Raw genomic sequence first — 26097 nt, 5'->3', positions numbered from 1 at the left:
TCCGCCAGTTTCAGCCCAGTCGCAGGGAAGGAGCAACTCGAAGACGGGTCATTGTTCTACATTCGATAATCGTCTTCAAAGTGCTGTCGAAGCTTCGTGTTTACCCATGCCTCGGAAGCCGGTAGCGATCTTTTCTTTAGACTGAAGCAAAGTCCGTTAGAGCGGCACTAATCTGACGGCGATAGAGAAGCGAAGTTTCCGATTCTCATTCAACTCGAATCGCAACTCCTTGCCTTCACTCGTTAAAATTCCGTCGGTGTTTTATCGGGTTCAGTTATTTCAGTCTATCAATAATATATAATAATGCTGTCTGCGAAATTATGAACTGGATATACGGAAAGGAATGTAGGAAAGTCAGAATTACATCTTACTCCGCTTAAGAAATTCTATATACGTCAAAAATGTGCAGTTTGCTTAAAATGTTAATATATGTAACAATAATAATTTACTCAGTCCTTTTTTGTTAGATACATAAATATTTGTCAAAAGCATATTCTGAACTTATGCTAGGATCTGCCGTTTGCCATTGTGATATATAATGATTTTATAATGTCAAAAATCTCTCTTCCTTCGGCTCCTAAAGTCCCTTTCTCACGAGAGATTCCGAACACGTCGACGGGACGGCAGCGGGTAAGCGGGACGCAAACAGTTTTCATCTTTCCATAAGAAATTCGCGGTATTATCATGAGCAAATTTGACTTTCCGCTCTTCCACTTCCGAAGATTCGCAAGTCGCGCGCGCGCGCGCTACCCTCTCGAGAAACTCCTCGTCCGCAATAACCGACCGAGCGTCGTCGGTGCGGCGGGGTGGCTCCCGGTGGGGCTGTACCACTATCGTGCATCCTGCTCTTCAGCATCCGTTCGGTAACCCGCCGCGGGATCGACTATGCATCAGGCGAATTCCGGCGGTCCGCCAATCCGCGCCTGAAGCCCTAAGATTCCACGGCGGAGTGAAGAAAGACAACGCGAGATGACAGACGAATATTTGATACTTCGCTTCGCTGCGGCTCCGCATTTGCGTTTTTTTTTTTTCGAAATTAGAAAGAGATACAGCAAGATTTTCTTATGCTTTAAAACCAGACGAAACGATCAGGCGTGAGCAACCATGAAAGCCGCATTTTGATAAACTTTTAGTCGATATTCGCGAATGCAAAATGTCAGGAAAAAATCCAAGTTTTTTTGGTATAGTCAATTTTTATCATTTATCGTGTATAAGATGGTGAGTCCCGTGTTCCCATTCAGCCAAAACCATTCGGCGCGTATTCAATGCGTCATATTTTTCGTTTCGTCCACCGGATGTCGGGCGTTACGAAGGGTCTTATTTTTTGACTCGGGGGAAGACGAGCGCAATCTCACGTATAGTCGATTCAAGCAGGGGGTGCCTCTTTTCGCGCTTTTATTCCCACGTTTCAACATGCTTTTCTTTCCTTCCAGCACGACGACCTCTCTCTCTCTCTCTCTCTCTCTCTCTCTCTCTCATTCTCTCACTTTCTTACTCAGTCTCTCGTCTTTCCTTCGATACCTTGCATGTCACCGGAGTCGAAGAAATTCACGCTCGAAGGTGCATCCTCGAACAGTTTCTCGAGAACATGTCTCCCTTCCGTGTCTCCTCCCTCGAGCGGGGGTTTGAAGTGGAACGGGGGGTTGGAAATTTACGCGCTACGGATTTCGCTCCTCGTTTGCCCCTCGGTCCTACGGAAGTCGAAGATCGCTCGAGCGTACGGTGCGGATCGTGATATCTCGATTAGATATCTCGACCCGTTACTCCGGCCGAGCGGAAGGCAACTCTTCTTTCCGGGAATCTATCCGTCGTTTCGATAACGCGCTTTTCCTTTCGCGGTATCCCCGTGAAACTTTTCACGCGCGCGAGAGCCCGTACACGCTCCGACGAATAGATCTCATTCGCGAAAAGTATCGGGTCTTTGCCGCTGTATTTCGCCATTCCATACACTCGCGTTTTTTCTTTTCTTAAAGTACAAGAAGTATATTGTCGTCTTCCGCGAAGCTAACAAAATTAATCGATAAAAGGCAAAGAGAGTCGTAATTTTTCTTAAATAAATGGTGTCTAAGAAATTAGTTGATTTGGATAAAGTTGCTGTTCTTAATGATTCTTTGAACTAAATAACTATTAAGTTGTTTAAAATTAGCGGACAAATAAAGAGAACGCAGCTGTTTGCGTCGTGTAAATTGGTAAAACAATGTCCACTTACGCCCGCGGATTGCGTGGGCACTATCACTTGCCGTCACTCCTGGTTTATTTAACCTTCTTGAAGCGCCACGTAGAGCCGCCACTTGCGTCTAATGTAATTTCGAGAATGGACGCGACATGGTTAAAAATTAAACGGCACGTGGTTAAAAATTAAACGGACGACGCATGATTGCCTATACGTTACCGGACAAAACGCGAGACCCAGGTCGGATTGGCCTCGTGTAAACGCGATTAGACCACCTAAGTCCCGCCGTCCGTTCTCCGGCCTATCTGACTGGAAGTAATTCCGAGTCCGAATCCGGGGGGGGGGGGTTGGGGCAACGTGGAACGCCGCGTCCCCGAGGAATAAACCCACCACTAGCACGCGATACGTTGTACCCTCCCTCGCTCCTTTCCCCCTTAACTCGACCACTATGGGATTTCAAAACTCATCTTGAAACGTGCGCGGAAGTCCGAAGTGATCCAGCGGTGGTGCTTCTCGGTAGCACAGAGGCAAGAGATCCTTAATCGACGGGAAAACTCTTTTTTCCCGAGGAATAACGTGCGGATCTCTCCGGTGCGGGTAGGTAATTGAAGATTATGGTCGGAGATTCGAGGCAACTGAAGATAGAGTAATCAGGTTTCCCCCGCGACCGGGCGGCCGAATTTAGGGAGTAGCAGTAAGTCTCGATTCGTGATTAATATACGTGACACAATATTGAGCATGTTAAAATTTCATTTTTCTGAAAATTTTAGAGGACGAAAAACATTTAATTTCAAGATGTTTCCCTGTTTCTTATTAATTTATCTCAAATTTGATCGATCTCAAATTTGATTATTATTTGCCATTTCCATTTATTCCGCTGTTGTGAGGTACATTGTACATCGGAATTGTTCTTCGTTTTTATTTCTTTATTAATTTGTCAGTTCGAGCCAGTTGAATCTCCTCTTCAAAATCTACTCTTTCGCGATGGTTGTAATTTCCTTAATCTGCATTTCGGCCGAACGATAGCTCCCCTGGACCGTTCCGTGATTCCTCTAATGGACTTTTAGAGAATTGGGGCATGCGTCACGTATATAGCCCATATTAATATCGTTCTACGGTCTCCGTCTCGTCCCTTTCTAAGGAAGTCCCAAGGGAGCTCAGCGTACCGTTGGTAAGTGCGATATTTACTTTAGAGTCTTGCTCCAGAAATTTCTCCGTAGTTCTACTTACCAAATTGATCTTTTAATTCCGTAATTGCCGACCGTAATAGCAATTGTACAACACTTGTAAATCTTCTAGAACGATTTATTTCGAATTAGCTTAATGCGTAAACTATTGTATTATTTATCAGATTGTTTTTAATTAAAATTTTATTCGCACACAAAACGCTTCCGACATATTCATCAGTTTCAGACAGGATATCTCCCAATCGCTCGTTGCAAGCATAATCGCGAAGCGTTAATATCGCGCGGTGTCAGATCGGTCGAGCTATGCGCGCTCGCGCGCGCATTCCGCCGCTGAAATCTTCTCGTGCCGCGTCGGTTTACGGCGCGTCGAGAGGCGAGCGTAGCTCGCAGAGACTTGCAAAATAGCGCGCAGAAATGCCGCGGGATGCATTGTTACGAGCCTGTGGCCTTGGTCATTAACCCTCCCGAGAACGAGGTTCCGCAGCTGGCTGGTGTGTTCTCTCTATCTCTCGTTCTCTCTTCCGGCTACAAAACGCCGTGGCCCCGACACGCGCGCCGCGTCCATCCTCTCTCGGTCCTGTCGGTCCGCTTGTCCCTTCGGTAACGAGCCGAGATGCATGAAATGCTCGCATGAAATCTCGTTGAATACTTGGCCACGCTATATTGCTCGCCCGTAACGGCATGGCACTCGCTCTTACGGCACGGCTTGTGGCTGCGTCTGTCTATGTCCGACCCGCAACTACTTTGGGTCGTCGCTCAAACATTGTGATTTGATAGGAGTTGATATGGTAACAATAGAAGGTAAAAGATATAATTATCTCAACATACATAGAATAATATGTATAAAACTTACGATTTATAAAATATATAAATTCTTTTGCGCTCTCGAAATGCGCACGATTTTTTCATTCTTGAATAATAATTTAATGTTGCAGGGCATTAAACGCACGTCGCAGTGAAAATTTTAGTTTATCGCGATTTATTTCGCGAACTTTTGGAAAATAATGTTTGGTGGTATAGCTGGGGGTAGCGGTATATATCCGACCGGAGCATCGTATAAACGTTCATCTTGACCAATAGGTACTTGGCTCCTCTCTCTATCTCGGCTACTAAGTTACACGGTGATAAACCAGGAATCACGCAGGACAATGATCATTCTTTATGACGACACCGGACTGCGGAATATACGTCGCGCATTGCGCGCGTCGCGGCGCCGGACGTACTTATAGCAGTTTATTATTGGCCGAGGACTCGTAACGTAGAAATTACACGCCTGCTCCGAGGGTACTTGCGTCAATACGCGAGCGACAAAAGTACTCTATGTACTCTTTACATGCTTGTATAATATATATTCTTTACACGTTAACACTGCGCGGACACAGTGTTTTTAGAGCACTCACCCGGACACTCTGGGACTTTTAAGTCCAAAAAGGGTTTTTGGAAGCGTTTTTGTGTTATAAAAAAAAATTACAAAAATTAATGTATCATTAAAAAGGTTTCAAAAAGTTATTTCTATACTTACATAGGTCGGAACGGTTGCAATTTTTTTTTTAAGAGCGTTGAAGCCATTCACGTGGAAATTATAAACGAAAAATCGACTGTGCCTTAAAAGGCTCACGGTGTCCGTGCGGTGTTAAGGCAGTAGTTGACGCCATTAATAATTCTGGACAATTCATAATAAAACGTATTATGTTATCGCGTCATTAGTGGCATCGCGAAAAACCGTTACATATTACATGACTTATAAATTGAACGAAATTATATTACGCGAATTTACAATATTCATTACAGACACATCCGCGCGAACGCCGGCCATTAAATTTGCAATACTTATTATTATTGCGCTCATTATACATTCGTAATGCAGTTTACGTTATATTTATCATGCAGACTCATTATCGCCGCTTTGATGTAACATTGCGCTAAATATTCCAAAGCGCGAGAAAGGTGTTTCGCGTTCGACGCGTCAGCGTGAAGCAAGACGTCGACAGCTGCCTTCCTCACCTCCCCTCCGCCCTGTAACACGTCCATCAATCAATCTTTCGATTCCCACTGCACGTCGGCGAGATTTCTCGACGAACCAACGGCTCCCCGCGCATTCCGCCACGAGCAGTTCTTCCATCGGCATTTCGACGACAAAGTCAACAGAAACGAAACGGAAGATAAATAGCACCGCGCGCACATCTCATTCATTCGTCGCAAGCGCGGCGAGCGTCGTGTTATAACGGGGATTAAAATAAAGCGAGACACGCAAGACGGGGTGATGATTTTCGCGAGTGGAATGTATTTAATACACCGGCGGGTCTCGCCTCTTAGCCACCGAGAGTGGACATCGTGATTCCCCGATTTTCCTCGGTGCCGAAGCCGCGCGCGAGCACGGAGCACGGGAGAATCGGTGTGTGTACCTTACGTGCACGTGCGTGCGCGCACACGCGGCCAGGTCGGTTTTAATTAGAGAGCCTGCGCCACGTAGCCGAGGTTGCAGGACCGAAACAGGCTCTTCGATTAAATTATTAATTAACGTTCTCCTAGAAATACCGCATCGCGCGAACACGCGCGCGCTCACGCACACGCGCACGCTCGCACGCGATTTCTAGCCGAGGGAGAGAGTGACAAAGAGCGGAAAAGCGCCACTCCCGGATGGTGGACGCGCGACAGGGATGGGATTTTATGTGCATCTATATGCGCGCGTGGGAGCATCACGCGCGTAATCTTCACGGTATCGCGCGCTTGGAGCGTGCGCGATTGCAACGACGACCCGTGAAGCCCGACCTCGTTGTCCCTCAACTGTTACAATGCCGCCTCGAAGTGCATTTATGATACGTCGACGGACACGACACGGGCGAGCGGAGGACACAACATCCGATGTTCCACATGGACTCTTGTTTATAACGGCGCCTCTGTAACGACCGTGATATCGCGGAATATGCGAAAGCGACGTCGTACGTATTAAACGCATTAAAATTCAAGCGGGTGCTCGAAATCGTTCGAATTCATTGCGAGGCTTTATCTGTCTGCCTATACCTGCTTCGCGATCCGCGAGTATAAAAACCGTTCTTTCGTTTATATTTTATCATGCGCGATACCGGAACGTGGATCGAAACGATAAATCGCGCGCGGTTCATCTCCGATACGCGATCCTGGGGGTCGAACACAAGGGGGTTTGCTGCAATAGTGAGAGCGGAGTATGCGCCCGGTGTCGGGGGAGGGTCAAGTATGAAAGTGCCCATAGCGGCTGTCAAACCAATTAAGCTCGTCGCATTGTAAAGGCTGCTTTTAGGACGGAAAGAGAAGAGAGGGTAGGGGAGGCTTTGTTGCCGAGCGGCAGTTATGGCCGCGTAACCATATCGGTCTGCGTCTGTAATGGATCAGTTTTATGGGCGCGCATCGGCGATGCCGATGCAGTTTCCGCGGTCCACAAAGCTGGCCACAAAGTTTGTCAAAGTGCATTGTGGGACACGGACGGATGGACGAGTGTGGCGCGCTCGATTGCGTGCCGATCCTGAAGACCGCAGAATGCGACTTTTCGCGTAAATATATATATATATTTTTTTTTTCTATAAAGTGTTGTCACCCCTATATTTCGCAAACGGCTCAAAATAATGAAATTTTTTAGTTGAGGTCCCCCCTGGGGCACCCCCTGGGGGTACATCCCCTCCAACTTTCTTAAAAGAGTAGCCCCTCGAAATGATCGAAAACGTATTTCGCGATTTTTTATTATTTTGAGCCGTTTGCGGAATATAGGGGTGACAACAGACTTTATAGAAACCCTGTATATATGTAGATATATATATATTTTTTTTGCTTTTTGTTTCGATCAGAGCGATTTATGTCCAGTGAATTAAACGTTTGAATCGTACAAAGAGTGTTTACGATTAACAAACAATCTCAGTCATCACGTGATTTAGCAATGGTGATCTTGGGATTCAGCACAGATGAGGAGAAAGAGAACGGTTAACATTAATGTGAGTGATATAAATAGAAAATGATGGGTGCGGATCGTGCGAATCTCAACCAGCGAATCATCTCAAATAGTTCCCCCGGTCGATTTGCGCTGATTGAAAGTGGCAAACGCCATGATGAATAATAAATGCTAATTAATGTCTGTAACGCTCGTTTACAACTCCCTGCCATAAATGTCTAATCAAGGGGCAAACTTCGGCCGTCTCCGGCAACCGAGACCTCGCTCTCCTCTTAACCGTTCGAGTTAGTTTCCGGGGTAGTTTCCAGCATTCTACGTTTCAGCTTTCCACCTCGTCCGGCTCTTCATCTATCTTTCTTCGTTCGAGCTCTCTCTCTCTCTCTCTCTCTCTCTCTCTCTCTCTCTCTCTCTTCCAGTTCCCTTTCGTCGGCTTCTCTCGTTCTCCGTGCCCCTTTCGTCATATTTCTAAGTAAACGTAGTATAATTAACGTTTATAGTAGCTGCCGTCCCTTGTCGACCGACGCGCGGTTTACGTCACGAATGGCAACGATCCCCAAACTAAAGCAAACCCCCATCTTTTCGCATGACGGATTATAACCGACTCGAGCGACAGTTTAATGATTTCTCGCCAGTATACCCTGGAAAATTAATGGTGAATGAGTTTTTAGATCACAGATCCCGCGATTGATCGCGAAATCGAGTTTTTCCAGTAGCGAAGTTTTAACGAGGCTGCGAAAAAAAAACGATCTTTCCCCCGATTCTCCCTCCACTTTCTTTTCTGCTTCGCATTCACGCCCCGCCGTCATTCGTCGATGAGAAATACTCCGCGGTCGTCGACGCAATTGTAACAAATATAACGTCGTCGGCGGAAAGATTTTCGTACTTCTTTTCGTCGCCCGCGCGAGACGAATTCGTGTGTGCAACGCACGTTTGCCGCGAAATAGAAAATATATCTTACAGAGGGGGTGCGCGAGGACTCCCGCCGCTTTCGCTGTCCGTTCGCTTCGCCGACAGGGATCACGAGTCCTCCGCGGAAGCTTCTTCATCCTTTTGCCCCGCCGTCCTTTGCCTTCGTTCATTCTGTCATTTTTTTTCCTTCTCGCCGCCGTTTCTCCTCTCAGCCCTCGTACGCACGAACCTCGTTCGTGAGATCCCGCAAATCCCGAGATCCGGAGATGTATGCTGTGTGTGACGTATTCGAGGCGCTTTGCGGCGACACGATCGGGATCCCCGCTGTTTGTTCGCGTTTATCGAAACCTTCGCGAGCGTTCTCGTTTCCACACGTAACCGACTTATACCTTGTGAGATATATTTCTTAGCGTTCTTGAAATCGAGCAAGATTTTTTTCAACGATTCTTAATGGTGAAGCTTGTATGACATAAATAGACTGTTTTTTTTTATTGTACCATTTTCAAAATATAGAATACTTATAAAAGTGTGAGAGGAACGGAAAGTCGCTGTTGACATAAAAAATTTAAATTTGAGCAAAAATAATCTTACGCGATCGAAACAAAGAATTATTTTCTAATAAAAAACTCAAGTGACGTATTCGATTTTATCGACGTGAAGACTTTTATTGTATATTTTGCGCGAAAGATGTTTGTTTTGATCTACTTGCCGAGTAATGAAATCTCGTAAGATAAATCTTACAAATGGATTTGCTACGCACAAGCCTGTTTTCTCGCGGGATATATTGAACGGAAACCGCAGAGGATTAGGTGTTTCCACCGCCGCTACGAACCTTTTTCTCCAGCGAAATCTCGCTTTCTCTCCCTTGGATGCCGGCGCTGGATAATCGACCCTATACTGGTAGATCCCGCGGGGATCTCAACCATCCAATAAGGATCCGCTTATCGTCGAAATAAGCGAAGGACCATTTGTAAATCGAGACGACACCTGCCGTTCGTGGTTCGTGCCGCTTTTGATTAATCGACGCCCCCGACGACGTCGATTAACCGTTTAACCGCTCTCGGTAAAGGTATCTCGTTTCGCTCCTGGTTGGTTCTTTCCCGGGTCCTTTTACCACCCCTCCCCTTCTACAGACTTGTATCTCTCCTCGCGTATCCTGCTAATTCCCGCAGGGAATTTTGTTGGTAAAGGGGATGCGAGAAAGGAGAGAAAAAAAGAAGAAACGAAGAAAGAAGCTGCGTAGGGACGGCCTGTCCGGTAGAGCTTCTATTATTTTTCAATTGCCCGGCCGAGCGAGCACGAGGTGGGATTCCGGTATCCCGGATGTAATTGGAGTCGGCTTTGCCGTGGCGAAGCGTAACCGACGGAATAAGACGGCCTCGGGATATGGCGCAGGAACGCGCGGGGGATAAAGAATGAATACTGTCCTGGATCCGGGGGCGCGCTGCGGCGCTCCCAGCAGAGCGAACGAGGATCTCGTGGAGGGAAATGGCCAGGGCGACGTGAGCGGCGTAACCTAATGCGCGGACGAGAGCCGGCCGAGGGAAAGGATAACGAAATATGCATGTAGAACACTCCCGGGGTGTAAGACCCGCGTGATCGATCCCGGGCCGGCGACGGGCGGCCGTTCGTCGTAACTGCGGATGCGGCGCGTTTGGATCTCTCGAAAAATATCGAGGAGCAGCGGCAGGTTGAGTCGGCCGGCGCGCGAAATAATTCACGACTTGCCGCCTACCATTGTTATGTATTATTTAGCGTTTAATTTAACACCGCGCGCCGGGTCGAACGTCGGAAAACGTATTGTCTACGGTGTGTGGGACGTCAACCGGTGAAAATCCGTCGAATCTCGTGGGATTGTATCCGAAACGTGAACGAATGAGCGATCGAATGTAATGATTCACCTAGAAAAAAATAGCCGCCTTTTTGGGGAGGGAAAAACGATATCTCTCATTAGGTCGCCGTTAGGCGAGATGCTCTTGATTTCGAGGGATAGCCAACTACGGCCGACTTTCGCCGCGAGTTTAATTAAACTCCGGAGCGCCCGTTACCTACATTTCGCGGCGACGGCGACGCTGGCGGCGAGCGCATTGTTAGCGTATGCTAGCGCGGCGAGACAATTGGCGATCGTGTATCGCCATTGCCGAGCCAGCCCGGGGAAGTCGATTTCCTGGCCTGACTCCGCGCGTTTCTCTTTCTTCTTCCCCGGCGTCCGACCATCCTCCCCCGTGTCGGCGTCCCTCTCGGCGCTCATTCTTGCCTTTATCTGCCTCGCATTGGCCGGAGGCCGCGATGGGAAGGCGACGTCGGCTTCAACCTCCATCCCATCCCCACGCGCTCCTCTTGCCTCGACTCGCTCCTTCCTCTTTCTCTCTCGTTAGCGATACGGGCCCCAGATACGAGACGTCGCATTGTGAGGGAGGACTCCAACCCCGCGAACGCGACCGCGTTTAAAGTTTGTTTCACGTATTTTCTATAATCAAATATTGCTGACGTTTTGGTCAATAAATATCTTAAAATCGGGATTAGTAATCTTCTCATAATTTTTTAGAAGCATTTAGCACTTATGCGTATTATTTGAATAAATTACAAGACCGCAGTTGCAGACGCAAAAGAAAAAAATCTGCGGATGCGTGTAGGTAAATTGATTGCGCACGGCAGAAATTCAAGTTATCGCTATGTAATATGTATTGTAGCATAAAAATATTATTTTTAATGCTTTCGTGTATGACTCGCAACAGAACGAACTGTCTTTCACATGACGGATGAATATTAATAATAATAATCGCTGTCATAAATAATTGAGCGTCTAATACGTCATTTTGATTAAATTTCATTATATCGGCGGGGCGTTATGAAATTGCGTTTCGTAAACACTGAATTAAATAGCAACATTACTATTATGACATTATGTAGTAATGCCCTTACCGTATAATAACGGCTGCGTGCAATTTATAATGCAAAATTTCTCGTTTACCTTGCCTGCTTTGTAGTTTGTTGACCCATGCAGTGGCGCTCATTGTGTAATATTTATTGCACGGACTATTTTCCCCGAGAAATAGGATGCAACGCATCGTGAAATTGTATTTATTTTGCGATCAACATCTTGGGTTCTAAACCGAGTTAAATCTCACTTATTTATTAATAATTCTGTTTTCTCTGTCTACGTCAATCTCTATGTCATCATCTTTACATTGACTTGTGTCTAAATTCTAAAGGCAAATGATAATAAAATATGAGATAAAGTACATAAAGAAAAAATCGAAACATTATTAAACGATATATGAATTTATAAAAATCAAAGAAAAGAGGTCTTTGTGGCTCAGTATACATGCCGGGAGTTAAAAGTACAATTAAAATAGCTCTCTAAAAAAATCCAAGAAATAGATTTCGATATCGTCTTCTACGTACACTGCGTAGAAAAAAAATGTTAAGTACACCGCAACTTTTAAAATTGCGCTTATCTCGACTATGTTATACCATTCTCGTTCTATGTCGGCCGGGACAATTCCAATAACGAGCTTTTACCCAGTTTCGATCGGAACTTACTAATACCGAGGCGAAGAGCCGGACCTTTAAGCGATACTAACTACATGGCCGCAATCATCGGTATTGTTACTTCGATCCGTCGCCGTTGCGCGTTGCCGCCGCCGCCGCGCGCCGCCGCCTGCGGCGAAGCTGCGCCTCGAAATTCGTTTCCAGCTTTTACCCCCGGATATGCTGGAAGCCATTCTTCATCTCTCGCGAGGGGTGCCGAAACGAAATTCCGCGTTTCTCTGTTGCGCCGTCGATCATTTGATTTCGCGCTGCCGATACGTAAATAATAGACTCCGAGAACATACGCGGCGCCATCCCCGACTCGACGGGAATTCGCTGATTGATTTCGTATCAGGTTCCATTTATCGACGTTGCCGATTGCAGTCTCGCGATGAATCTGTGTTATCGCCGTTATTCTCGTCTCTATTTCTTTAAAGTATACATATACGCATATATACGTATACATTATATTACGTATATTTGTATGTACACACAATGTATTTATGTGTATATGTAATATATGTGTTTGAAAACGATATCATGTTGCGTTAAAAGATTTATTATCATGTTTTTTCATCGAGTAGATTTTACAACCTACGAATTCATAGATTTACAAATATCGCGTAATCTGTAAATTAGCTCTACAAATGACATTTAAATGTAAATAAGCGCAGTTGTCCAGCTGAAATACAGCATTTCTAAATTCGGTAGTTCTTAATTTTCAGCATACTTTTTCAATAGAAATTCTTAAACTATTCTATTTGTGTAATATATTTATATATTTAGTATACATATCGATTAGATCGTAATCTACAAGCTTGCAATTGAATTTTTCACTTTACATTCATTCCTGAAGTGCAACGTGCGACTTCTACACAAGTTTCATTGATACCGCGCGACGCCATCAATCGATTCTTGATTATCGTCGAAATAACAACGCGACGACCTACGAATGAGGTTGATCATGCATTGATCCAATTCCCTTTGAGCGGGGCTGACCGGGCACAGAGATCTCTACTTGAGACTTTGATCTTGCCGCTTCCGCGCGCGAAATTCTAAGCCGGTTGGAGGCGCAACGCCGGCAAAACGGAATATTGATGAATCCGGAGTAATCGGCTGACGGTTATCGCTATTAGCGAGCATCGCACAAAGCGTTGCACTAATTAAAACAGATAATACAGCGGCCCGTAGAACGAGGCGGTAATTGGGTGTGGCTGCGCGGGGGTTTGTGCCCCATTATTATTAATTGCCTCGTTAATGGGGTACCGGAGATATCTCTCTCTCTCTCTCTCTCTCCCTATCTCCCTCTCTTTATCTCTTTCTGCCGAGTGCGATGCTTCTTTGTAGCTTTTACTCGGTGGCAAGTTCGGAGGTTGTTCGGAATCGATGTACGAGATATCAAACGTAGCATTTACGAGTCATTTGAACTTTGCCAAATAATAACCTGCACGTCTTTCTTAATTGGAATAAATTAAACGCACGTATTTTCTTACGTGTGCGACGTATAAGTTATTAACGTTTATACTGATGCACGAAAAGAAGATCTCGGCAGGCTTTTGAAAACGTCCCATCCTTGAAAGTTCGATTTCCGCCGAATATCTCGACGAAATCCTTCGACGATTAATGCCGCGATTACCAGCACCATCGGCGTTATCGGCCGCGTTTATCAGTCGGCACTCTACGTTTCTCGCGATCCTGTTTTTACAGGTTCCCTCTTTCTGTCTCCCGCCGCCTCTCGAGATCGTTTACGAGGAAACTTCGTAGATTAGTTCGATCACAATGATCGCATGCTCGACTCGATTGAACGTTATCGTCGTCGCGATAGGAATTACATCCCCGCGGTGGGGAAAGCGAGGAATGGCGTGCCAAAATCGGCTCGGCAGGAAGGGCAGGCCACCCTCGACGCTGTCGCGATATGAGCCCAACAACGGTCCTCTCCCTCGTCGTGGGATCGGTAACTTGTCCCTTTTACGACGTGATATACCCGCGGAAATGGCCGCCCGACAAAGTTACATCGTAAACCGCGCTGTGCGTGGGGACTGCCGGAACCAACGTAGCGATTTCGCTTCGGTAATTCACCCTCGAACCGCGTGGCTCGTTTTCTCCCGGTTGAGTAATAAAGCCCGGCTCGAGATCCTGATCGCGGACACGTTTGACAAAGAAAAAAGAAATTGATTTACATCGTAAGTCACGCCTCAATATTAATGCTGAAAGTGCTTTTCGATGAATCGTTGCTGGTTGGCCGATAAGAATCGCGTCTCGCGAGAATATAGACTGTGTTTCTTCGGGGATATACCTATAAATGCACTCTCTTGAAGTTACGACGCGTGTACTTCAAAAGTCTGAGAATGATACCACGACAAAGGCGAGACATCATTAAAAATTGTGGGCGTTAGATTTTCTCTTTTTATATACAAATATATGATATATATAATATATATATATATATATATATATATATATATATATATATATATATATATATATATGTATATCATCTGTGATCTAAAGTAGTCCAATTATTTCAAGATTAAAGTTTAATGTGTATTACAATATTCGAATGTATAACAAGGGGACACGCAAGTTCATAAAGAAATAGTTGGAGGTCGGGCGTTGTAAAGCCTCGCATTTGGCAGTCAAATGCAAAGCTGCTGTTACAAAAAGTGACTTTAATTTCAGTGATAGTTAATGAGGTATCAGACTTTTAATGAGTAATGTGAAGTTTCTCAAAGGTCGGACAGTTTTGAAAACGTGTTCGACCAGAGAGAGCCTCTAGGCAATCTCAGGGTTTCTGAAAGACATCAAAGGAGATTCGTTTTGCGTACTGAACGAGATTGGCAATAACTCTTACAACATCGCCCGATGGAAGACGGAGAAAAAGTCGGAAAAGAGAGAGAGAGAGTCACGGTATTTTATCTTCTCCTCGTTTACTTAAGATGTACACCGAGATGATTACGTCTACGACAACCATCGCTGGCGGGCGGTTGTGTAATTTATTTACGCGTTCGGATATCAACTTCTTTGGCTTTAATGTTTTTACTTTCGAGTGTAATTGCATTCGGATTTCTTTACGTTGTAATATCGAGGAAACTAATAGTGTTTTTTTTTTTTTAATTTTCCAAGATCGCACACACAACGTCGTTTGAGCCGAATTCCACTTTCTAAGATAAATATTTTATCAAGTAAATTATACCACCGTTCGAAAGAGTCTCTCCGAAATTCATTCTGCAGCTGACAAGTCAGTTTTTAATCCAAACAATCTCTTGTTGTTTCCGAGTGTAACGAACATTCGAGCGTTTCACACGGAATAAATTGGAGATAAACTGACGTACGTAGCAGACTCATACATAGATAATACTTTCGGCTACGGGTCGTTGCGGCACTTCGAAAATATTCCATTCTCCATTTCAGCGAGAGAAAGAGGGAGGGGGGAAGAGAGAGAGAGAGAGAGAGAGAGAGATTGCTCGTGTCAGAGAAAGTCAAAGTAAAAGCGTGAAGACACACCGCGACGTAATCCTCCGTGCATCCCTGCAATTTCTCCATCGTCTTCTTTCTTTTTTTTCTCTCTTCTTTTATCTTTTCTTTTTTTTTGTATTGCGAATCTCAAAGCGAGTGTTTGTTTCATGCAGCGAAACAGAATACAGCGTGGCGGCGACGGCGATGGCGGTGGCGGTCGGAACGGGAAGACGCGCGTATTGTTTTTCCCGATTGTATTTTTACATCGCATTCCTCTCCCTGTGCGCGTTAACGTCCATCGCACGTCCGTTTAGTATCCACGTACATTATGAAATAACGGGCTCTTTGTATGAAATCCATCTGCTCTTACCTTCCTCTCGTAGAACACGGCCACCTTTTGACGTCCTTTCCTTTTTCCCTTCGTTTCCCAGCTCCGTTTAAGCTCGTTTCGCCGTGGAAATAAAAGTAATCCGGCTGGCAGTTTCGTACCTGATGTATGCGCGAGAGGTGCCCCGGAATAATACGTATAACCGAGATTTCTCAAAGTAAATTCAAAAAAGTCAATTCTCTTTGAGGATGATGTAATTTATCATTTCCATCGCGACTTTTTAAATTTCCTGCTCGGTGAGAGACTGAATTTTTTTAAAGCAAGGCTTCTCTCTTCGAACTCTTTGCAATCAACTTAGTAACTGAGCCTCTGATTTAATTCCCTCGTATATATATTCTTAAACGTTTAATGTATCGTTTTTCCATCGAACGAACTGGTTTATCCTTATCTACGGAAATTGTGCAAATATTGCGGAAAAAGATACTTAGCTGAAATGGAAAAAAAAATCGGTATCGCTCGCCGGTCAATTCCGAGCTAATTTTCTTAAAAATTCAAGCTATCCTCGTACGTGTGCAAACGAGAGCCGAAGACGGGTAAATAAACCATTCGGAAAGATGGTTGCCACCCCCGTTCGGTGGAAAAGTCTCGGAAACCGCCTAGTCAGCCGATACTTAAATCTCTTCGTACGTATCGCCGTCTACGATCAGCCGGTGCTATCGCGCATTAATGGCCGCTACGTGTTCCTGAATAAATCGACCCACTAAACAGTTTTTCGCCGGTTATTAACCAGCGATCTCTCTCTGATCATTTCGCGAAATTCTTTCGAGAGTAAATTTTATCACATTTTATTGGCGTTTTGAATATTTTTAAGCGCGCATGAGTAATTTATTTTGGATTATTATACATTATATGCGAGAAAGCAATGCCAATATAAGGCTGTAATCGTAATCAATTTCGAAAACTTATTTTGAGGAGTTTGCAATCGAATTCCGTTTTGCACTCGACCCGATGTACAGTGGATCAAAAAGGTATTTGCACATCCAGTTTTTTTACAATAACTTTATTTGAAGGAATAATACATAAGTACGAATTGTTTCCATGCACAAGTAATTTATTACGTACAGTATATAATAAGTTACTTATGGCCACAATTCGTAATTATACGTATTATTCCTCCGAATAAAGTTATTGTAAGAAAACTGGGTGTGTGCAAATACTTTTTTGATCCGCTGTATGTGCAGTGCTCACTTATGACATTCGGCACTTTCGAATTTGACAATATTATCTCCGTCGTAATCGTATATTCATAGACACTTTTATTCTTATATTTTATTAGAGTAACGAAAATTCTGTAATAGAGTCCCACCGAAAACGTCAGATTAATCAATCGGAAAGCGCAACAATGCGTATTATACAAGACGATTCCAGTCTCTTAAGGATAAAATTCGATAATAAGCTTCTGGACCGATGTAGGTTACTGGTCTTCGTAGATTGTCGTTGGTAGTCGAATGGAAAAGTATTTTAGGGAAAGAGAGATAGAGGGGTGGGAGGAGAAAGAGAGAGAGAGAGAGAGAGAGAGAGAGAGAGAGAGACGCGACAGATGCCGGAGACCCATTGAAGTGACACGTCTTTTGTGATTTTCTCATTACTCGAGTGGAAGGTCGATCCTGGAAGCCCATCTAGCTGCCGGGACGATTTCCGCCCTCTCGCTCCTCTCGCTGCTTCGCCCGCGTTCGCTCTGATCCTTCATCCTTTTCTTTCTCCATCTCCTCCGCCATCGCATCCCTCGCGCGTATCTTAATGCCTCACACCGAGATACCTTATGTAGCTGTGTATGTGGAATTACTCCTTTCTCGCTGCCTTCATAGGATACGTATGTCGTGCTCTCGCGCGGCGTCCCCTCCGCTTCCTGACTTCTGATCGGTGGCAGATCGGAAAATTATATTTCCTCGCGCCGTACGTCGCAATCGCCTTACAGCAGCTGAGCCTCCTCTCTTCTATCAATCCATCAATCCCGGCTGTCCATTGTGTTCCTTACCACCTGTCTCCACACTCTCCACGTGGTCCTGAATGGTTACCGTCTTTTTTTTCTCCTGCTCGCTATGTTGGTTTCGCGTGAGGAGACTAGTCGGAAATAAGAAATTCGATAAGACCCATGCCTCGATGAGGAAATTCGAGACCATAAAGGTTTAAGTTAAGATCGATACTAATTTATTCTTGCTCTCCGCTGATTTCGTCAGTTGACTTCGTCGCGAAATAAGAGCCGGTTAATGATTGAATAACGAGAAAGAAATACATTATGTATAAATAGTAACCAAAAATAAGCGACCACATAATAACTTATTGATTTGTACTCGTGGAATTTGATGGTTCGTCGATACTTGAAACATCGGAAAATTAATCAGTCATATTTTTTAAGTTTCCCCTAAATTAGCTTCAATTTCAAAACCTTTAAAGAGATAAAAAAGTCTGTACATTCGATTATTCGTTCATAAAATGCCCCGTTGAAAAACTGGGGCATCGCTTCGAGCGCCGGCGAACATTTTCGCGTTTCCGGAGAAAACGCAATGAGTGACGTGAATCACTTATCAAACCGACATGCTGGTCGGGAGTAGTCGTTCCTTCTCGAAACAAGTCTGCGTCGAGTCGACATCTTTCTTCGTGATTCGCGACGCCAATTTGCGCTTTCGCGAGCGAGCGAGCGAGCGAGAGAGAGAGAGAGAGAGAGAGAGCCAAAGTCGTTACTCGTTACGCGGCATTGTTCGCGCATTGTTGCCGAGGCATGCGCCGACATTCTTCTTAGTGGCGTGTCCATTGTCGACTCGCTCGTCCGGGCTCGTAGGCGGAAGCGAGGAGAAGTCGAAGACTATCGTGAGGCGGAAGGGTGTACCCTGTGAAGGCGCCAGTGCGCTTTACGGCTGATCCGGCCGTCTCGTCTGGTCTGTCCGTCAGCCGACATCAATTAGTATCATAAAGCGTCCGTAACTATGTACACACTTCTGCGAACCGGGCACCCTTGACGGAAACACACGTTAACTCCTTCCGCACGCACGCCCCGGTTGGCATGTGTTTTTTGCAATTTCTCTGCGAGAAAGAGTGTCAAAAGAAAGGGGAGCGAGGAAAGAAGGAGAGAGGGAGAGACTCGTTTGTTTAGTATTTCTCAAATTTCATTAAATAGCTCGTCGAGTAAGTCGGAAGTTAAGATTCTCCGTTAAATTGAAGCCCGCTCGAGATTGAACGAATTAAAAGTTCCGATGGAAGATAGTCCGCTTGCAATTGACAGAAAAATAAGATTCCGTTATCCATTCGCGTTGTCGAGGCTCAATTAATCGAAACGTTTTCACCTGTCCAACTTACGTAATGGTACCTTCGACGTATTTTGAGTTACTGCTATCAATGCCACTACTCGTACAACAAGGCCGATTCTCACTAGACTAGGTCAAGTTGCGGTTATGGATTTTTCAGTGCATTTCCACTATTCGGCCATATCGATCTTCTATCGGTCAGTTTTGCAGTGCTCTCCATATCAATACCTTGTGTAAAAATTCTCCCGAAGTGTTTGCGTATTAAAATTGCATATTAATTTGGATAATAATTTTTGACCGAATTGTGACTTCACCGATAGTGAGAATCGACCTTTATTATTGGAAGGATGCTGACAGCGGGGAACATTCCTATATACATGCAACTTGTATGGATGCAGCCTTCAGTGCACGCGCTCACACACGTCACGCAATGTGTACCGACGTCAGCTCGATGCGTATACTTACACGTCGGACAGGCAAACGGGCTTAATCTTACAAAGGTGTTCACGCATACACACGCACGCGCACACATTCGTGTATGCATTTGGTTGCCCGTAAACACCGACCGTTGCTTCCGTTGATTCCATCGGCGTGTTCCCTCATTGGGATGTAATTATCATCCATTTGCTAATATAACAAGATGAATGCTTCTTTCCCTTTCCCAACATCACCTGATAAATTTTTTTCCTAAACCCGTTCTATCCGTGCGACTGTTAAGGATAAAAGCAACAGACTGCTCGGATAAAATGTTCGATATAGGAATTTGATAGGACATTGGATTTACTTCTTAACATACAGCAGAATGGAATTCTTGCGACATCGCGCGTATTTAGGGTTCGCAAGGAAAGAAATCGAATTGATCGAGATTAGCGCTAATGAGCGGTTGGTGCAGATGGTCTCGATCGGCGATACCGATCAATATCTTTCTGTCGACGCGTATAATGCACAACGCGTATCATTAAAAATTTTCGCGAGACCTGCTTCGTATATTATCGCACGTGTGCGCTGCGTGTGGCACACTGCGCGAGAGCGTGTTCCGAACGGCCGATAACGGAGCACACGGTTCCGCCTTGTTGATTCCGTGTCAAAGAGCATGCATAAAGTGCTCGCGTGGAGAAAAAAGGCAGCCAATCGTCAAAGTTGCGTGCCAAGAGCGTGGTAAAACGCTATATCGATCCGTCCTTACGGTATTTACGTAAACACGTGCCTGAATCACATCCAGGAGGGATTTCTTTCCGCGTTCGTTCTCCGGTTGCCTTTCTTCATCAACACGTTTTCACGGACGGTTTTTCTTCGTTATCGCGTTCTATCGTTCGCGCACGTGGATCTTTACGATATCCGCGAGATCTCGCTCTTTTATTAGTTTCTATCAGAAAGTTTCGTGCGTTTTTATGTGATTTTCAGCATTATAACTCGCACGCGCGTGTAAATAAGCTTGAAAAATTTGTTTAATATTTATTTTACGTTGTTGTATATCACGCAATACCTGCAAACTATTTTTTTAATCGTGCGGATGTTGTAAGAATTTTACGATGATTCTTTTTATCACCCCGTAGAAATAAAATGCACTTTCTGTGCCACGGCATTCTTGCACGACGCGCGAGATTTTAATGACAGGGATCGATTGACGCATTGACGTAAAATTAATCTTTAAAAAAGTATAAACTCGTATTTTTTTTCCTCGTTTATTATTATTTTCGTATACAATATTATGTTACATAATTCTATACGTGTCATAAAAGTCACTTGTGCATACGTAAATGACACATGATGTAATGCAAGGCAAATTTTCCATACGGCGGTGGGAAATTAGGTTGTCCGCCAGGATGCGATCCGAGCAAACTGTACGCCATATGTGCGATTTGGTCGATAGGCTCGCTTGTCGACGTGTTAATCTGGCTATTAGGTGGCACACAGCCGAGATATCTCGCGAACTCCGTATGTGCCAGATGGCACGATCGAGATAGCTCGCGCCCGTGCATCTCGCCAAGTGCATCATCGATATCTGGGCTGCGAGCTCGGCGCTTTTAACCCGCGCGAATTAACTCGCGGAAAAGGGAAGCCTTTAACTCGCGCGACCATTAAAGATTTTAATGGACCTGCGATATACTCGACGCCTTAAGAACGAAGGCGTTTTAACTTGGGAAAAAAAAATTCTCCGGTAGTTTTTGCATAATATCTCGATCAAGTGATCAATCAGATCTTATCTATTTGAATTATATTTATTACTACTTTTTTTTATTTATGCACATTTCAACGTTTGAATAACGAGTTTTTAAATTTCTAAATACCCGACATAACAATTCAACACATTGATACTTTTACTCGCGATCGGTATCCTATAAACTGCTCGAAACATCGATCTGATCCTCGCAACGGTATTTAACCCTCTGTTCTTTTCTTTTGTTTCCAGGTGAGTGTCCAGGAATTCCAGTACGCGCGCGGGACGGGCGCGTCCCTGACGATGGTAAGCCACAAAGCAATGTACACCGTCGCTTTAACCGCGTATTGCCGCCCTGCTCCCGCCGAAAGACTCTCTCCTCTCCGGGACGATGTGGTTCGTGAAGGATATGGGAAGAGGTCCTAATATCTCGCAGGCACACATCCGTCTTAATTAACGTCGCGATACATCTCGACTTCCGCCCGAGCTGCTGCCCGGGCTGCGGCATTCGGTTTAATATGCGCCAGCTTACTCCTAATAATCTTGCTGCATGACAAAAATTACCGCAGAAATTTAGCTCGTTTCCTCCCCCGCATTAATTCCGTTATTGTTCCGCGTTGGAGAAATGTCTTTCGTTAAACTGTCGCAAATTTATACGGACGAAATATGGACGGATAAAAGGTATAGCGTTTTGTTATATTTTATTTCAAAATAATAGATAAACGAACGCTAATTAGGTGTCGTGTTTCTATCGTATGTCATGCATATCCTCTTCTATTATCCTTGTAATTTGAACTTTGCAATTATCTCGTAATTTACGACATTAATTATAGCGAAATATTGTTAAATATGTGCATCACTTTATAAAATCTGACTCGTGCGTTGTGTGATGCAACATAAATTTTGTAATTTAATAAATTTGACGTGGATTTGGTCGTGCAGCTCTTTACCACATTAAATATAAATAGCAATTCTCCTGGGACATATAATCGCACGTGAATCAATCATTTTAGCGTAGATAATAAATATTGGCGTCGATGTTTTACGTATTGAAAACAACAGTTAGTCAATGCCGATATTTTCCATCGCTCATATAGCCCGCCGGTATATTAAGCTGATCTAATGCGTCAATGTAACGTAACTGCAGCTCGCTGCATTAATCCATTGATGTCATGATGCTTTTATTAAGCATGCTTCCAACGCTAACGCGATGAGTCGTCACTCGTGCCATGTACTCGTGCAATTTTCGTGAAACGCGGAAGATCCTGCGGCGTTAATCAAATATACGACGGCTTAATTAATTAAACTTTTATGGAAACAGCCGTGTGCAAACAACTAGCAGCAGAGATTTCTCCCGTTTCGCCTCCCGTTTCGGCCTGGGAATGGAGATCCGAAGGTGGTCGTTGAATGAAAATAAAACGACAGCGGTGCCGCGTTTGAGGCCTCTTATGCATTTTCAAACACGCGAGTGCACACGACGGGTGCAGCTTCGGTTATACTGCGAATGGATTCAACGTTAGCTTTTATATCTGTCCACGATTCTGGATAATCTTCTCTCATGTAGTTGACGTTTGGAGCGTTTATGGAGAAAATATAAAAATTTGCTCTACTAAAAAGGATTTTAAAGAGAAATATATTTATATGAAGAATAATAAAATTAAACAAATAACAAAAGATAAACGAGAGCACAGAATAAAATCTCAAAAACGCTGTGTTTCGTGATAAAATATACAAGTGCGAATACAATTTCTAAAATTTCTGATTATAAAGAATAAAATAGTTTGTTAAGTCGAAGCCCGGAAGTGCTCCATTTTATTATAATTTTATTGTCTTTTTATGTAAATATATATTTTTTATAATCCTTTTTAATTGGGACAAATTTTTAATTTTTTCTCCAAGAACGTTTCAAACTTCAGCCATAAAATTTCTTCTCTCAAAATTTTTTAATATTTCGCAAAATATTCCGCGGTGAGAAAGTAAAGGTTGGTCTCGCGGAAAATCGGCTGGTTGTGAGACGTCGCGCGAGAAGGTCTCGCGCCGCGGCTGATTAAACTAGTCCCAAGGGTATAAAAAATTCGTGACGCGATAATAATGCACTGTAACACGACTATATATAACCACTAGCTGTTTCCGAAAGAAAAATCGAGATCCGCCTATTCGATCGCCTGTCTACCTCTTTACCGTCGTTTCGGCCGTCCTTACCGGCGTGAAATAAGAGACGTCCCATGGGCGACAGTGACGAATGTGTTTGTATATTGTCAGGCTGATCGTCAGAGATGTCACACGAGAACACGTAACGCACGAGAAAGGGCGTCGCGAGGGGGGTTGAAACGGTGCTTGGAAACGGCGGGTATGACGTACACGTCAAACAAAGTGTAGGGAAATCCGCGTTAATATCGGAAGGAAAATAGGATAGGTTTTTCCACGATGCGTGGATTTATCTCTTTTTTTTTTACCCCGATATTTTAAAGCGGACCGCTGATGCTAATTTTTTTTCTCTTGCTTTCTCTCTCTTTCCTTTTTTCTTTCGATAGCATTCTTCATATTTGTTGCAATGGAATACTTTTGCTAGCGCGTGTAAATATTGCCATGATCCTTCGTCCATTCCGGTGTAATGTTTATGCATGTTTGAACGACAACAAATTGAATGGGGAAATAGAATAGACCGCTTTTATTTCGTCGGGTGTTACGACAGAATTTGTTATTAACCATGTATCGATTGCCGTCGTTTTTCAATCGTGCGCCCGATCGTAAAAGGGTTTTGATCGCTCGGTTCTTTACGCCGCGTTTTATTCGAGGCGAATCAACCTCTCTCACGCGTCACGGACGCTGATTTAAAAAGCGTGATCCGAGAGAGAATGTATAGCGGAGGTAGAAAAGTGACGGCAAATCGAAACGCGCCGTCGGATCAGAGCGGCTGCGTTTTAGCATCCGTATAATACAAAAAGCTCCTAATAATGCCTCTCCGAGATCCGTCTCGTTTCCAGACGGTTTCATGTCTTCACCGTATCATTGGGTACACGGTACATTGCGCAATGGACTTAACGATCGCAATTGTTTCAAAATGCAAGTCGCTCTCCGACTTACGACCCGCATTGGCAAATGCGACGACGCAACGCGCGCGCGACGACGACGTCATGACGCATCGGGGCTTATCTTTATTCCGCGCGTAAAACCTGCGGGGGCAACGGGTGTCTCTTATCAAGTCGTGCAAGCCTTCCAGCTATCGTTAGAGCGCGACACGCTCCCGGCATGCCGACGAACAAGTTGACCATTAGCATTTATTTCCTCGTTACCCCCCGGCGTTCTTTCCCATCTCATTATTGGAACTTCCTTCCGTGTTTATATTTTGCGTCGTTAATCCTCCGCGCTGAATATTCGCTTGTTAAGAGAAAATAGTCTTACGTCTTTCACGGGGCCGTGTAAACATGCAATCTGCGAAATTAATCGTAGCGATAGTTAGGTAATATTACATATTTTCGTGCACATTACAAATGGAAAGATTAACACCTCAAATTCAGCGTACTAATAGTAATTATTCGCTAATATGAATCATTAATATTGCTGGCAGGTTGAAATCGGGGCTCGATCGAAGTAATCTGAATTAATGTTTCCAGCTGACAGCGACATTCTCGCACAATATCCCGATGAAATATTTACGCTATAACCCCCGTGCGCGACGCCCCGAAATTCATATCTAGTTTCACATGCCGCGCGGGATGACTGTTTCTCCTCTCGTCTTTGGGCGATTTCCTGCGTGAGAACGCCTCTTCGCGAAGTGTTCCCTTCTCTGTGAAGCCGAGAACGTTCTTCTCTCTCCGTGGGCTTTCGCCTTTGTGCGCCGCTAGCTTACGTTGTTCACCAGGACATCAAAGCGCGTACGCGGAGCATGGCGGTTTCTCGCCCTCGCGATTTCCTGGACGGCGAATTTCCGAGGACGTGACGTACGTGGAAAACCATTTCTCCGGGCGAATCCTTGGCTTGACACTTCCAGCCCATGTCCCTTTAACTTGACTCGCTACTAGCAGCATGTGAGCGACTTTAAAGGGCTGCGAAAATACCATAATGTTGTCGGGTGTTTTGCATATAGATTATAACTAACCTTCATGTGAAATTGCTTTATTATTTTATAAATTACTCTTGCCTTGTTTGAAGCTGTAGTTTAACTTTATTATAAACAATTTATTATTAGAATAAGAGAATTTACATAAACTCGAGCAAATATCAAGCATTATGCATTAAAAAATAGAATAGATTTGTCCGACCACAAGCGCCCTTTTTTGATCACAGGTTTGCTCATCTGGTTTTCTCAATTATAACTTTATCTTATATCTTTGCTATAAATAATTCCCTATTAAAAGAGCAAATCCTAAAACAAATCAAATATTATGCATCACGCAGTAGGTCTGTTTCGGCGGTGCGTCTGACCACTGACCAGTTGTCCTATTCTGTAACTTTTGACGACAGTTTCGTTATCGTTATATATTACCGTTGCGCAGCTATTTTGCCATATATAATATCTGCGCAACGCAAATATAACGATAACGAAACTGTCGTTAAGAGTTACAAAATCAGCCCCCTGAGGTGTCTTTATTATTCCACTACGCTTTCGGCTACAGTTTCGTCTGGGACCAAAACCGTGTTTAAATTTTTCTTACTTATAGCTTTATCGTATCTTTATTATAAATAATTTTGCATTAAAATGAGAGAATTTGTAGAAATCCCAAATCAGATATCATGCACGGACAATACGTGTTAATTTTGCTTCGGCGACGCGTCTGACCAAAGGTATTTTTACCATCTTATCTTACTGATCCACTTACCACGTTTATTTCGGTTTTGTTTGCGACAATGATCAAGAATAAAGCACATTAAATTCTTTTTAGAACTTCTGGGACGTGTAAGAAAGACTTTTTGAAATATTGAAGAATTTACTTGTTTGCATCTTCGAATAATTTTAGAACAATTTTTTCTTTTCCGGTGCTTCAAAACGTGTAAGTAAAATTTATCAGCGATTATTATATTCTTTTCTTGTTTTAGTTTTTGTTATTATTTTTGCGTTTATTCGTGTTCCAAATCACGCAGTGATCACGCACCTAAGTTTGTCACCCTTGTCGGAATA

The 26097-nt window shown here is 44.1% G+C and overlaps 1 protein-coding gene across 8 annotated transcripts in view; it reads left to right on the top strand.

The window, feature by feature from the left end:
- Nucleotides 1–26097, top strand: part of Heph (polypyrimidine tract-binding protein 1 heph) — a 393209-nt gene that overhangs the window by 207122 nt on the left and 159990 nt on the right. For 3 of the 8 annotated variants that reach the window (XM_071776622.1, XM_071776630.1, XM_071776621.1), the window contains one exon: nt 21228–21281. The exons of the other annotated variants lie outside the window; for them this stretch is intronic. In XM_071776622.1, coding sequence (XP_071632723.1) covers nt 21228–21281 — 54 coding nt within the window. The remainder of the gene's footprint in view (nt 1–21227; nt 21282–26097) is intronic. 8 annotated transcript variants of the gene reach the window in all.

The sequence above is a fragment of the Temnothorax longispinosus genome, chromosome 4 (genome assembly GCF_030848805.1).
Source record: "Temnothorax longispinosus isolate EJ_2023e chromosome 4, Tlon_JGU_v1, whole genome shotgun sequence".
Taxonomy (NCBI): Eukaryota; Metazoa; Arthropoda; class Insecta; order Hymenoptera; family Formicidae; genus Temnothorax; species Temnothorax longispinosus.
This window is presented reverse-complemented; position numbering and strand designations above follow the sequence as displayed.